Source organism: Syngnathoides biaculeatus, chromosome 7, assembly GCF_019802595.1.
Source record: "Syngnathoides biaculeatus isolate LvHL_M chromosome 7, ASM1980259v1, whole genome shotgun sequence".
Lineage (NCBI taxonomy): Eukaryota > Metazoa > Chordata > Actinopteri > Syngnathiformes > Syngnathidae > Syngnathoides > Syngnathoides biaculeatus.
The window spans coordinates 10,833,740-10,847,961 of NC_084646.1; the positions used below are offsets into that span (position 1 = coordinate 10,833,740).

At 44.6% G+C, this 14,222-nt stretch overlaps 2 protein-coding genes across 5 annotated transcripts in view; both read left to right on the top strand.

Annotated features, from left to right (window-relative positions):
* The first annotated feature begins 5,723 nt into the window (after nucleotides 1-5,723).
* Nucleotides 5,724-11,874, top strand: LOC133503472 (complement C1q tumor necrosis factor-related protein 7). The gene is made up of 3 exons (XM_061825150.1): nucleotides 5,724-5,864; nucleotides 7,885-8,109; nucleotides 10,619-11,874. The coding sequence occupies exons 1-3, from the start codon at nucleotides 5,858-5,860 to the stop codon at nucleotides 11,245-11,247; spliced, it is 861 nt and encodes a 286-aa protein (XP_061681134.1). The 5' UTR covers nucleotides 5,724-5,857; the 3' UTR covers nucleotides 11,248-11,874.
* A 526-nt stretch (nucleotides 11,875-12,400) lies between these two features.
* cc2d2a (coiled-coil and C2 domain containing 2A) overlaps nucleotides 12,401-14,222 on the top strand; it is a 30,929-nt gene continuing 29,107 nt past the window's right edge. For all 4 annotated transcript variants that reach the window (XM_061826312.1, XM_061826309.1, XM_061826311.1 and 1 more), the window contains exons 1-2: nucleotides 12,401-12,609; nucleotides 12,757-12,841. In XM_061826312.1, the coding sequence (XP_061682296.1) occupies nucleotides 12,590-12,609; nucleotides 12,757-12,841 (105 nt within the window). In that variant the 5' untranslated portion in view covers nucleotides 12,401-12,589. The remainder of the gene's footprint in view (nucleotides 12,610-12,756; nucleotides 12,842-14,222) is intronic.

The following is a 14,222-nucleotide window of genomic DNA, read 5'->3' on the forward strand; positions in this document are numbered from 1 at the left end:
AAAAGTCACTTCCTCGACACATAAGTTCCACGGGTGTCACTCCTAACTTTTCCACTCGAGCGCCCCGTTGCGGGCGTTAGAAAAAAAATGCCCGAATTAGCCGCATCACCGCACAAGCCGCAGGGTTGAAAGCGCATCTTATAGGTCGGAAATGACGGTACTTGATTTGGACCCTCCTGTCATTTATATTATGAATCCCAAGCAGTTTCTGCGAGTTAATAATGAGATTTAAAAATTGAAAAAAAAGAAAGGGGTTTTTTTTATGTTCTGCAAATAAATGTCCTGAATGTCAATATTTGTATTTTGAATTTGGGAGTTACGTTGCCAACAAAAGTGTTGATTTGACACAAATTCTCACAGTGGAACCTCGATTCGCACGAAATCCCGACTAAAACTGAATTGAATGAAAGCCAAAACAATATTTCCCATTGAAAGAAATGAAAATCAATTAATCTGTTCCAGGAAAAAAAAAATATTCGGAACTATAGGTTTACATACAAAATATGCGCGCAATAAATGTAGACAACACATGAAATCGACAAAGGAACATTTACCACGTGTTATCTCTTAGATTTATATTGTTTTTCACGCTCTGTACAAAATGGCCGACACTAAAGTTTCGGTTGCGTCGTGTAAAAACGGTTCCGTGTTCCAAACTGCAAGCTTTTATTCACGACCCAAGTCAATAACAAGCCTCCCGATGTGCTCGACAACACTGGGACAAGTCGGGGCGACATTGGCGTAGCATCCTGTCAAAAGCCGGGCCTTCAAAATAAAAGCACCAAGGCTTCCGCCACACTTTCTTTGGCCTGTTTAGGAATCGCACTCAAATGATTTTGTGCTTGCTTATCGAATGCAACTGTGGTGAAACTGCCGTACTTTTATTTTGAAGGTGTACTTTTTTGACAGGACATGTTAAGCGGAGGTTTCTGTTGAGCGCGTCGTACATAATTTACAAAATACGCACGTGACCAAATCACGTCTTTGTTTTTGTACGAAAACTGAACGGCTGTGCGAAAACCGGCGCACAATTCAGATTAAAAAAAATGAGAATAATAAACAAAAACTCGGGTCAACTGAGGTTCCACTGCACTTGGAAATGTCAAAATAAGAGAGAAAGAAAAAAAGAAATGACATTTCTTGGTCGCTTTTGAGTTGGCGACACTGTTGAACAAGTCAAGGACGCTCCTTGCTGTTCGTGCACATAACACAAAAGTTAAAAAAAAAAAAAAAGAATAAATAAGAAATAACGTTTTTATTGCGGTGATGCATTTGTGCATGCTTTCGTGCTTTTGTGTCCGTTTGCGCTGAAAAACGCAATTTTGCTGTCGACTTTCAGTGGACGAAAAAATGCTTGTGATGTTCAAGTGGTTGTGTGTATGTTTTCATTTTTGTTGTATTTTAATTTTTTTTTTTTTTTTTTTAAATCTTCATCCGTGTGCGTGGCGCAGGCGCTGTTCACCGTTTCCAAGGTGACGCGGATGCAAACGATTGGAACGGGACGATGTTTGGGGACAATCTCCCTTTCGACGGTACTGTACAAGTCCGTATTTGCTGTCGATTGTGTCAACAAATTCCCCTCACTGGACCTTCCCCGATTCCTTTATTATTTTTTTTTTTTTATTCTTTTTTTTTCCCTGAATCCAGCCGTATGTATTTTATCGTGCGCTCATTTTTGAGATGTTTCTTCTTCCTCGTACGTGATTCAAGCGCAGATTGTCTTCAGAAGCTTCCTGTTATTTATTTTCCTGCAGATGATTTATTGTGACATTTTCATTTGTTGGTGTGTGAAGTCTGCGTGTGATCATGTGACTAGAGAAGCAATTCAATCATTTTGAATATATTCTTAATGTCGTCCCCGAGGTTGGAATACGGTCACCCGTCACCCTTGTCGTCGTCGTCGTTTTGTCCATTTTTGTAAACAAAAGCAAAACACGTTTATTTCACTATTTTTGTAGCTGAAAAAAAACCCATTTCATTTTGATTGTATTTTTCTATTTAAATATGACTATTAAAATGGCAATGACATTCCCCTCTTGTTGCAGAAATTGAAAGAGGAAAAAATCCCAAATAACATAATTCTCATTCTTTTTGAGCCATGCTAATTTCACACTACCAAAAAAAAAAACAAAAAAAAAACTCGTTTTAACTGTTGTTGTTGTTTTTCTCCAGACATTAAAATGGGTCAATTTGACCCAAAAACAGGACATACTCGCAAAAACATTTTTTTTTTTTTTTGTGAGACTTGCCCTAAATCCCTAAATTTTGACTGAAATGACATGATACTTTTAGATAATTATTCAGAATTTTTTTTTTTTTTACTGGGGTGGGCGAGTTCGCCTGTTCTCCCCGTGTCCCTGTGTGGCTTTTCTCCGGGCGGGGGCACTCCGGTTTCCCCCCACATCCCCAAAACATGCATCATTAATTGGAAAAATTCTAAATTGCCCCGAGGTGTGATTGTGAGTGCGCCTGTCGTTTGTCTCCATGTGCCCTGCGATTGGCCGGCGAACGGTTGAGGGTGTACCCCCGCCTCCTGCCCGCTGACAGCCGAGATAGGCTCCAGGGCGCCCGAAACCCTAGTGAGGATAAGCTGCTAAAAAAATGGATGGATGGATGGATGACTGTTGATTTGGTTTTGTAAAAACGTTGCCGCCAAACTAAAATCGTGCATTTAAAGCAACCAGACGACTTTGCAATACAAAATGCCATAGACGTGCTGACAAATAGCATCGATAATGTAATGGATATTGGAATAGCATCGGTGCATCAGCACATGTAGGCCACAATATTCGTACTTTTCGGGATGTATTCTTTCCCCTCCGCGCACAATAATACACAAATTGACCGAGTCAGAGTGATTTTTGAGAGCCGTCTTGATTTTTCTTTCTGATTCTGCTCCCGGTGGCCACTTTGCCCGCGACGTATTTTTCAACGTAAATATTCTCGACCGCTATTTTCCTGATTACCAAAACTTTTGGAAAGAGCCTGGAACAGACTGATTTGCATTCCTTTTCATTTCTTTTGTTGAACATGAGACTTAAACCATTTTGTTTTTCTTTGCTTTTGTTTTTGATTGAATCGGTCCAATTTTAGCTCGCCGCATTTAGTTTGGAAGAAAAACAAGCGTATTCTTGCCGTTGAAGCGCCATCACCAAACGATGCTTGAACTTGTTAATTAACAATGAGATATGAACAATGTTATTTGGGATTTTTTTTTTTTTTTGGGGGGGGGGGGTCACTTTGGCAGTAATTAGCCATGCCCGGGGTCAAATTGACCCGGCAACAGAGGCGTTGATTATTTCCAAACATTTAGTTCCAACACAAAATGATAGCGCAATCACACACATACACATACACACATACCACGGCACAGTTTTTGATATGATTGCTATTTTCATACACGCGCGTGAAGGTTTTGTTCTCTTCTTCTTTGACACTTGAGATTCTCCCGCTGTGAAACTTGAATAATTATTTGATCAAATAAGACATTTTGAAAGGCTGACTAACCTCGATTCTGTGTTGTGACGTGCAATACCGTTTCTATTGTTTGTACAAAAAAGGATTGCCGCGTGAAATCTTTTTAAGATGCAGATTTTATTTTTTTCATTGCATATTTTGCAGATTTTTTGATCCACGGTGTCATTTTTTTACTGTCTAATGAGAAAAAAAAGGAACAAGAGCCCGTTTTTTTCATTGCAACTATTTTTCAATTCAGATCTTTGTACTGATGTAAAATGTAAAATGTTATTTTGAATAGTGTTTTGCTAACAAAAGGAGAGACTTTTTCATGCATATTTTCACCTTTTTTCAATTTGCTTTTTTTTTTTTATTTCAGCCAACAGTAGCAGAATTCTTGGGCCCTTTTTTTTGTTAAATATATATATATATGTATATCAATGGACGTACACGTTAGTGTGACATTTTATGATGCTAGTCGCTGAGATGTTTTAATTTTTAATTATGCCGAAGATTTCCAATTGAATTGTTAAATTATTTGTAAAATCACACTACAGGCTCACAAAAGTGGATTATTTTGATTTTTTTTTTTTTTGGATGGTAATTATTCCTGAACGGTGATTTGATATGAGAAATGAACCTTGTTTTTATTTGGGGTTGTTTTGTATTGAACTGGCGTGTTGATATCCGATTTTTGTTTGTTTTAATTTCCCTGCAAATTAAAGTCCCGTTTTGTTTCAGCACACTGTGGCTCCTTTTCTTTTGTCACCCTCAAAAATGATGACGTGATTTATATTTCAGTCTTTGGGGGGTTTCACCCCCTTTTCAGATTTTTTAAAATTTTATTCAATTTTAACAGAAATGTTTTTATATATATGTATGTATGTGTATGAGTTTTAATTTTTGTGATGTACAGTATTTGATCTATTTTCCAAATAATTATATATATATTTTTACTCAACACGTGCTCTTCGTTTTATTATTTTTAATGTATTTTTCTTTTTTTAGATTTTATTTCAGCCCAAAAAATCCATTTATATATTTCATTTTTGTTGTTTTTCAGCTATTTCTTTGACTTTCGTATATGATTATACTGTATTTTCCACATGTGGTCCCAGGAGGTTTCGGGTCTTTCAGTTTCAGAGCAGGCGAGCAGGAGCGGCGAGATGATGGCGGCCCCTGCGGCTTTGTCTTCATCTTTTTGTTGATGTTTTTTTTTAATTATTTTTTATATTTTCTGTAGTAATTCTGAGAACCACTTGCCGCTTGTTGTCTAATTTTGGTCCTCCAGCGAGTGTACGGTTTCAAGGCGAGAACATCATCTGTGAGGCCATCTCGAGGCAGATAAGAGAATTACACCTGAGGTCAAGGACAATGTTGCTCTTTGCTAGCTCGCGATTGGTCGGCCGCGAGTCCACGTCGGCCGGGAGGGGCACCAGCCCACCGCCGCCCCCGGAGAGGAGAAGGCTTTGATAGAAGTCCCAGGCAAGGCCGACTCGCCAAACAAACTGGATTGTGTGCAAGTTTCACGTTGCCCGGCAGGATGTCGACAGTGGTCTTAAAGTTGCGGCCTGTGGGCCGGCAGAGGCACACCAGATGGTATTTTGCAGCCCCCTACTTGATGTCAAAGTTTAATCTTGGTGCAACAGTGTTTTATGTTTTTTTTTTAAATCACTTTCCACTCGTCACTTAAGAGATGATGACACTTTTTGGCGCCGTTTGTGGACCAGTTAGCCCAGGTGGATTAGCAGTGCTGTCGCTCATCCAGGCCGAGTTCTCAAAAGCTGCCGTGAAGAGAAAGACTAGCGGAGAGCACAGCAAACTTCAGGGAAAGTGGTAGCTGTTGTGTTTTGTCGTTGTTGTTGTTGTTGTTCTCGAGAACAAGCGCGTGATCTGCAGAGGAAGTTGCGCCGCTGAAGAAATACAAACAGAAGACGTCAGCATTCCTCTTCGAGACGTGCTGAGGCATATGCAAAATCCCACGGAGATGAGAGGAAACAGGAAGCTGACAGCAATCTTGCTCGGAACCGGAAAGATCCGGAAAGATTAGATTCATTGCACATTTTTGGACAGAATGAAATCTATTTTTTTCTTCTTCTTTTTTTTTTTTTTTTTTTTTTATGGCGTACTCTCCCAGACCCCCAAAATACATTGAGCTGCAAGCCCTGCTTCAGAACCTCAGTGAGGCACAGAGAAGGGAGTGGATCCGGGCCGAGGGGCGGGCGGGAAGGACGGGACGGGACGGGACGGAGGGGGGATTCCGCGGAGGGAGTCCGTCCAGCTGCTCTCGCCGAGGACGCCGTCAGCCCCGGCGACGCTCGCAGATGTCTGATGGACGCCGAAGGACCAGGATCATGTTAGCGGAATAAGCTCGGACGCTCCGCACGCGAACGGCTTCCACATGGCGGGTAAGACCGATTTGGCGCTCCCGTCTGGACCCGGCGGGTCGGATCATCTGCTGGCAATCGTGTGCATGCGGAGAGCTCGTTGTTAGCGGCAATTATCCATGCGTATCTAATTTCACGAGTTTGGATCGAGTCTTCCTCCAGATAATGTTTTACGTTGATTTGCAAGTACACACACACAAAAAAAAATGGACATAATCTGCTGCAAGCGGACTGAAGTCAACTCACTTGACAGTTTGTGAACAATTCTTCAAAATAACATCTTTAAGATGTCGAACTTTACAGTCTAATGTGGCGTAAAACAAGGAATGAAAACGTCTACTTTTCAATACAACCACATCACTTTGCTTTAAACGTAATGCAAACACATCATGTGAAAGGCCATAGGCGGGCGAATGAAGACAGAAAATATGCTAATAATCACAGGCATGTATTCTTGATCCTATGTGAAGAGAGATTAACAATACGGCAGTTTACAAAGTAACTTGTGATTGTCTCCTTGTACATTTGTGCTTGTACTATACTGCCCCCAAGTGGCCAAGGCGCACACAACGCAGGGAGAAGCACAATTTCAATTGAAGTGAAGCAAAAAAAAAAAAAAAAATCCGTTGCATTCCATTTCATCGTCCCAATTCTGTATGTCCAAAATATGCAAAATTGGAAGTATTTTCAAAAATGTACTGCAACGTGTCAGTACACTGAGGCTGGTCTGGGTCTGCTAAAATGGATTTTGGGTTTCCTGGTGCGTGTTTAATCAAGGAAAAGATGAATAATGTTCTGAATCATGAACCCTATCTTGAAATGTGTGTAACTCCTAAAAGTGGTGGAGAGGGACCTGAAACTCTTCCCGAGAACCATTTGCGTTTCCTCCACGGCCTGTTCACAGGTTGCCATAGAAACAGGAACTGTTTGGTCTCTGAAGGGTGGCGGGGCGACCTGGCTCCACTGGACCTGTGAGCCACATCCTCAGCGCAAATATGAAACACTGAAAAGCCAAATCCCATCCAGCCGCCGATGTGCGTGTTTCTCGAAGAACGGCCGTCGGCAAACGCTGACGTCATCGTGGCTCTGGAGGCGAACGCTCAGGCGGGGTTCGGTTCTGCAAAACCGCACTGACGCCACCGCGAGAGCTCCGGGTCAGGATCATTTTGTCCGTCCAGCGCTCACTTCCTGTTTGTGCGCCGGTCCGGCGTGCTTTGCGCACATGTTCCCTCCTCCGCCCCTTTGTTGGTGTCGATCCGCTTTCTCCGACCCACGTGGGCGAACACGCGAAGACCGAAGACCGGGAACGTTTGGATCCAGGCGTCCTCCGCGCTCCGTCGGCTCGCCAGACGGACGGGACGGCGGCCCGAATGTTTTGCAACTCGCGCACGATGGGGACGGTTTCCCCCGTGAGCAACATTCCCGTTTGGCTTTCGGTCTGCGCAAGTGCGACTGCGCGCCGAGGGTCCCCTGGACGAACGGACAAAAAAAAAAAAGTGCCAAGCGTGATGTCATCTCTCGGGAATGTTTTGGCGCGCGGTGGAGTTGGCTCGCGGACAAGACGTTTGCTTTTGAGGTCTCTCTCCCGCACACAAACACAGAAAAACGTGTGGGCGCTGGCAAAGATGAGAGCGTGAAAATGAGTCAAAGGCACAACCTTCTCATTGGGAGAATCACATCTGGCCTCTCCCGAGAGGAACCAGAGACAGAGAGAGAGAGAAAACCCATTCACACGTCGTACCGCAAAGCACCGTTTCAATAGATAAGGGAAGGTGAATTTATCCACAAAAGCCGATGCAGAACTAAAGATCACAACGTCGAATTGTCTTCTGCAGAGTGGACTGTGCCGGACTGGACCACACCGGTCAGATGGGTGCTTTTGCACTCAGTCAGTTGCTTGGTGGCAGTAGGTTGGAAGAAAGGTTTTGTGACGATGGGCTTGCTGACATAGAGCTCCGTAAAACATACAATATGTATCGCTAACACTTTAGCCGCGACTCAAAGTTACGATCATTTTTTTTTTTTTGTCCTTCCTGCGCAGATGTGAAGATGTGGGCCTTGATGGGAGCCGTGTGCCTGTTCCACTGCGTCGTCGGACAGCTGCTGAAAGGGGCCCCCCGTCTTCTCTGCAGCGTCCCCGGGGCCCCGGGACCCCCCGGCAAGCCCGGTCCGGCCGGGACCCCGGGACCGGACGGGAACGCCGGCGTCCCCGGGAGAGATGGCAGAGATGGCAGGCCGGGGGAGAAGGGCCAGAAGGGAGACCCAGGTACATCTTTGCGTGTGGTTTCAATCGAAAGCAGATCTTGTTATTAGAGAAGGTGGAGCCGCAGAATCCTAAATACGCTCATTATCGTGCATTCATCACGCTTGCTTACAGCGTCGTAATATTCTCTTATCGAGGATGTGAACGCAGCTGTTTTCCATGAAGGATATGTTTCACCTCAACGCGCAGACGGGGTTTCCAAAAGTTACGTATTTATCGTGTGAAAAGAGGCGACCGGAGCACCGATCGCTCGGCTCCGGCGTCGAGCGCCGAGCCTTGGAAATGTCAACGTGGCCGCTTTCCAAGGTGACTTCATGCGTGTCGTTGCGTCGGGGAAATGCCTTTCTGGTGTCCTCTTTAAATAGCCAACCCAACCGGCGCTGACAGAACGCACACTGTAGTAACTCGACTTTGTAATCGCCGGAAGGGGATTCTGGTGACAGGATCTGAAAGAAGGAAAGAAAAACCCTTGTTCGCATTTTCCATGTTTGCCACTGAGCATCATGTATCCTTTCCCTGACGACCGCAGGGAACTGTCTGTCTTTTGGTCTCGCTGCTCTAGCTTGGCGTCGGCGTCTGTCACGACCCCATCGATGCGGGAGAGGACCCAAACGCAGGACTCCGGAGACGCAGAGGCCGTTTGGGAATAATTGTTTATTCGTTCCAGAGTCGGGAGGGGGCAGCGGTAGTTAAGACGTCCGGCCTAGAGAGCAGGTCCGCGGGCAAACAGGAGTCGGTACACAGGAGATCGATCGGATATAGCAGGAGTATCAAAGACGTCAAGCTTACGGGGTCGGTCGGAGGACAGGCGGAGGTCGGTACGCCAGGGTTCACGATCAAGAATACGGGAGTGCAGGAACGGGGCATGGGTGGCGACGATCTGGCAAAGCCGGACCATCCACTACATATACAGGGGTTAATCACACACAGCCAAAGCTGGACCGGCAGGACCGTGACAGCTTTTCTGCGCGTTAAGACAGGAGGTTGGATTTTGGAGTTCCCCCTTGATGGCGCTCGTTCCCCCGGTCACGATTCTCTCCACAGCCTTGCTTTCGAGGTTCATGAGCAACCTGAGGGGGATGTTGAAATCCCTCACTGATCTGAGATGATTGAATCCGCCAATTTGATCAGTTCTTGGCCAGAGCGCTGATGTGGGGTGTCCATGAAAATTTCAGGGAGATGTTCATGCCGAGGTACCTGAAGCTTTCCACTCTGCACACCTTGTTTTTCTTTCCTTGGAGAAGGCCGCTATGAGTGAGCTCCTTTGTTTTTGAGGTTTTCAACTCAAGGTCATTCCCCCACAATAACTTGGCATATGGATCATTTCAGCGCAGGAGGCTATCTCATCAATGTTTCAGATCAGACCTACCACAACCATGCTGTTGGTGAGCGTGATGTCTACGCTGTCGGAGTCTTGGCCTTAGAAGGAATACAGCAGAGGGCTTAGGATACAGCCTTGGGGGACCCCGGTTTTTGAGGGTGAGGAAGGATGAACTGTGGGTACCCGCAGGCGCCTATTAGGAAATGAAGACTGGACCTGCACAGGTAGACAACGAGCCATTTGGAGGCCACCTTGAAGGGGACGATCGTGTTATACCCTCGTCTGAATCAGAATTAGCTTTATCGGCCAAGTGTGTAACAACACACGAGGACTTTGTCTCGGGCAGTTGGTGCCACCCTGGTACGACAATCCGAACAAACAAACTCACAAGAACAAGAGACATTCTGTGAACAGGAACTCTGACATACAGGAAGACTGCACACTTTACATTCCTCGATCGATGCTGCTGCTTTGGCGAGCAAAAGGGGTTCAAATGGGCTAAGTAATTTTGAGGCCGGTGTTTATTTGCAGTGTCTCTCGTGGATGAAACCCTCCGTCAAGAAAGCAGACTTTGGCTCGGTCGGATGGGCTCAACAGCTGACCTGGTTTTGAAGGAGGCTTTTATTTGTCTGCTTTAGTCACAAAGTACGCAGTCGGCTTTCCATGCAGACGATTTTGTTATTGCGATTGAAATCATTCCAATCGAAGATCTCTGCAAAACTGTTTACACATGACAAGCTATTCGCATCTGCTGTTTACATGCGCTACTACACGTTATCTGAACTGTAGACCACGGTAGTTATTGTTTAGGAAAGCAATTGATTGCAGTCTGGTTCTGGTTGGCGTGTCTAAACGACGATGTCATTGCGCATTTGCATCAAGACGCCGCGTAGCCTGACACCGTTCCGATTCACGAAAATGTGCTTCTGATGTCTTTGGCGAACGGAATATTCGTTTCCTGTGTATCCAAATGACATTCCGACCTGCTTATTCCAATTGAGGTGCTTGTGTGGAGAATTTTCATTCATTTTGGGCTTTTGGAACCAGTTGAATCTGTTCCATCGCCAACTACTGGTCTGGCATGTGTATTACAATCATATACGCTAAAGCTATTTTTTTTTTTTTTTTTTACCGGATCGGAGTGAAAGCGCTATCGGGATCGAATGCTAACGTGTCACTGATGTGTTCCAGGTCTGAAGGGCAGGGTGGGGCCCGCGGGCAAGATCGGCGAGCGCGGCGAGCGAGGGCCGACGGGTAAACGAGGTCCCGGGGGGGAGAACGGAGACAAAGGCCCCCCGGGCCCCGTCGGCCGCGACGGCGAAAAAGGACAGAAGGGCCAACGCGGCGTTCGCGGGACGGCGGGAAAATGCAAATGCGGGAGCCTCACGCCCAAATCGGCCTTCTCGGTCGGCATCACCAACAGCTACCCGAAGGAGAACACCCCCATCAGGTTCAACAAGGTTCTGCTCAACGAGGGCGGCCATTATAACCCACAGACGGGCAAGTTCATCTGCGCGTATCCCGGCATTTATTTCTTCTCCTACGACATCACCCTGGCCAACAAACACTTGGCCATCGCGCTGATGCACAACGGACAGCATCGCATCAAAACCTTCGACGCCAACACGGGCAACCACGACGTGGCGTCCGGATCCACGGTGATGTTCCTCAACCCCGAAGACGCCGTGTGGCTGGAGATCTTTTACCACGACCAGAACGGTTTATTTGCCGACCCGGGCTGGGCGGACAGCTTGTTCTCGGGCTTCTTGCTCTACGCCGACACGGACTACTTTGACACACTGGCGGACGAGTACTCATAAGGAGAACCCAGAATCAAGCTGAGCTAGCAAGCTAATTACTGCGGGCTTGATAGTTTTATCGTGTTTTCAGAGTATTTTTTACTGTTATCACATTTCCTCAAATAGTGACCACCCCTCTTGTATTTCGCCTCAACTAAACTCGACAATAAACAGCTCGCTCAAATTAGCTCCCCCATTTGAGCTTCTTTGCTAGCCAAAACAGGAGCACCTCCCGAGGCACGTAGATTGCGGCGTCTTACCGTATTTTATTAACAGTTTTCTGGTGTCTTTTTTTTTTTTTTTTTTAAAGCTATTGGTTACATCAACATATATGCCCCCAACGACAAGTAAAAATACAAGTGGATGTGATTTTCAGATTCAGTGATGCAAAATTGTCCTAAATCAAGTGCAAACAAATATATATAGACAACTTATATTTTTTTATACCATTGTAACTATCAAATTAAAAGTAACATACATTCTTACATGTATTTCCCAAATATATTGGTGTGTGATGTAATGATATAGATGTAGGCCTATTATTCAAATGTTAAATTATCTTGTGAGAAAGTTTTGATGCTTTTATATTTTTCAGATATTGCTGCGTGTGTGTGTGTGAGAGAGAGAGAGAGAGAGAGAGAGAGAGAGAGAGAGAGAGAGAGAGAGAGGAGAGAGAGAGAGAGAGAGAGAGAGAGTGGAAAATGGAGGGCGTTTCGCTCTGACACATCCAATATGGCTGACTCACTGACGTATTTTAGTCAACGCTCGCCTCACGAAAAGTAAGAAAGCCGCAATACATATAAAGACAAATACATTAATGAAACCATCCAAATAAAAAACAATAAAGACAACATTACATAAATAATGTACAGCACAACATCTCCACATTTACATTCTTATTTGTTTCAGCGTGTTGTGTGTTTTTCAAATCCATCGACACAGGTTTAGCGTGATTGAATAATTATTTAGCCGTAGGAGAGTTGCTTAAACGTACATTTAAAAAAAATAAATCATAATAATAATCTCCCCTTCCGTAGTAAAGTAAAACGTGGCGCAGTTGGCGTCGCGTCGTTACTAAGCAGCGAGTGGGTTTATGTGTGGGCGGGTCAATCGACACAAAAACCAATGACAGCGCGTCATTTGAAGACGCGCGCTCAAGCCAGCCAATGAAAAGAGCTCACATCGCGCAACCTCACATTGTTGTCAAGGCGGATTAGCAAAAACCTCTTCAAATGTTTGCAGTCTGTGTTGTCCGGAGAATTTATTGACTTTCGTGATGTATTTCCGAATATAAGCAGAGGAAACGTACATGTTTGCGATGTGAATCATTTCCCGATATCACATTTGAACGTGCCGTCCGCCAATGGCTTCCCCGAGGACGAGGTAAGCGCGAGCATCTTTTAGCTTAGCCCACAACGTTCGCCACGAAATGCCGCATTTGATAATATTTGATAAACGCCAGCGATGAGCCGCGCCGCTAAGCTAACCTTTATTTTATGATGATGATTATTATTATTATTTTTTTTCCAGCGCCATCCGAGAAAAGCTGCGAAAGCAGCGGCGATCCTTGGAAGAAACTTTGGTGAAACTCAAACATGAGCGCGACGACGAGCAGGTAAAGAATTGGAGACTCTCGCGACTGACAAATAAACTTCGAGATATTTTATGGAAAGAACGGAAGTTGTGATGAGCATCGTGGGAGGTAAAGTGGTTAGCACGTCTGCCTCGCGGTTTTGAGGGTCAGGGTTCAAATCTCGACAGCAGTTTTCTCGCCAGTGTGGAATTTTCTTGCAATTCCATGCAAGTTTGCATCAGTTTTTGTCCATTTTCTTTTGTCTGACATTCGTCGTTTATTTATTATCAGATTTTTGTCATTTTCTTTGCTGTATTTCTGGCAACTTTTTGTCCGTTTCATTGTCAAATTGTAGTTTTTTTGTGTGTGTGTTTGTACGCAAGGGTCTTGTTCGAGTGTCTCCCTCATTACAGGGATTCTGTGGGCCTCGTCAAGTCTTCTTGTTCAGGTTTCAAGTTGTTCCTCGTAGTTATCGGACCTCCTTTCTGGGTTTTTGGACTTTGGCTTTTTGCTATGTGTTTTTTGTGCTTCTGCTTTTTTGGACTTCTCACCCTTGTATGACCTCTTACATGACTATAATACCCTCAAAAATCATGTCCCTGTTTCGGAGTCCTGTATTTGCGTCCCACCCGACGTCGCTTGCTCGTGACATGTTTTTTTCAATTACTTTTTTCACATTTTGTCATATTTCTGCTATTATTATTTTTTTGATGTATATTTGCATTGTCTATTTTCTTGTCAGATTTTTTTTAAAAGATTGGCTGTTTTATTTATTTTCAAACCCCTCATTTTTTTGGTGTGTGATTTCTCGCTGACACGTCGCCGCTAACCAAGTGTTGGATGCTTGGGGCAGCCTCTTGGGGTGTTGTAGAAAGTGCGCAAAAATGCCAATAGGTGGGATTTTTAATGAAAGGTTTCATTTATGCCCAAAAAAAAAAATGAAATCAAGGGTCACGAAGGGTTCATTGTAACTGGTAATGTGTATATACAGTACATATACAGTAATGTATTTATTTTTTTTTTTTTACTATATAGCATTTACGTAGCACTTTATAGCCATGCTACCCTGAGAACACCCGATCTCGGAAGCTAAGCGGATTTGGGCCTGGTCAGTACTTGGATGGGAGAACTCCTGGGAATACAGTAAAGCCTCGGTTCTCCAACGTCCCCGTTTCCAAACGAAAATGTAGAGATTTTTTTTGCTTCTGTTTTGGAACGAAAATCGGTACTCGAATGCCCCCACAAAGCCTAAAAATAACATATTGCGCTGGGCCAGACCAGCTGACCCACGACGCGCTTTGTTGTGAATTCTCACCCCGCCGGAAAAACCTGGAAATAAGGCAAGTTGCATATTGAAAGTTAAAGTTTTGTTAATAAAAAAAGTTTACATAGTTGGGGGCCGAGTCGCTACAGTTACGGCAAT

Excerpts from the sequence above, each read along its gene's own strand:
- LOC133503472 (XM_061825150.1), top strand. Across the intron at positions 8,110-10,618 it reads GGGCCAGAAGGGAGACCCAG|GTCTGAAGGGCAGGGTGGGG; the intron begins GTACATCTTTGC and ends GATGTGTTCCAG.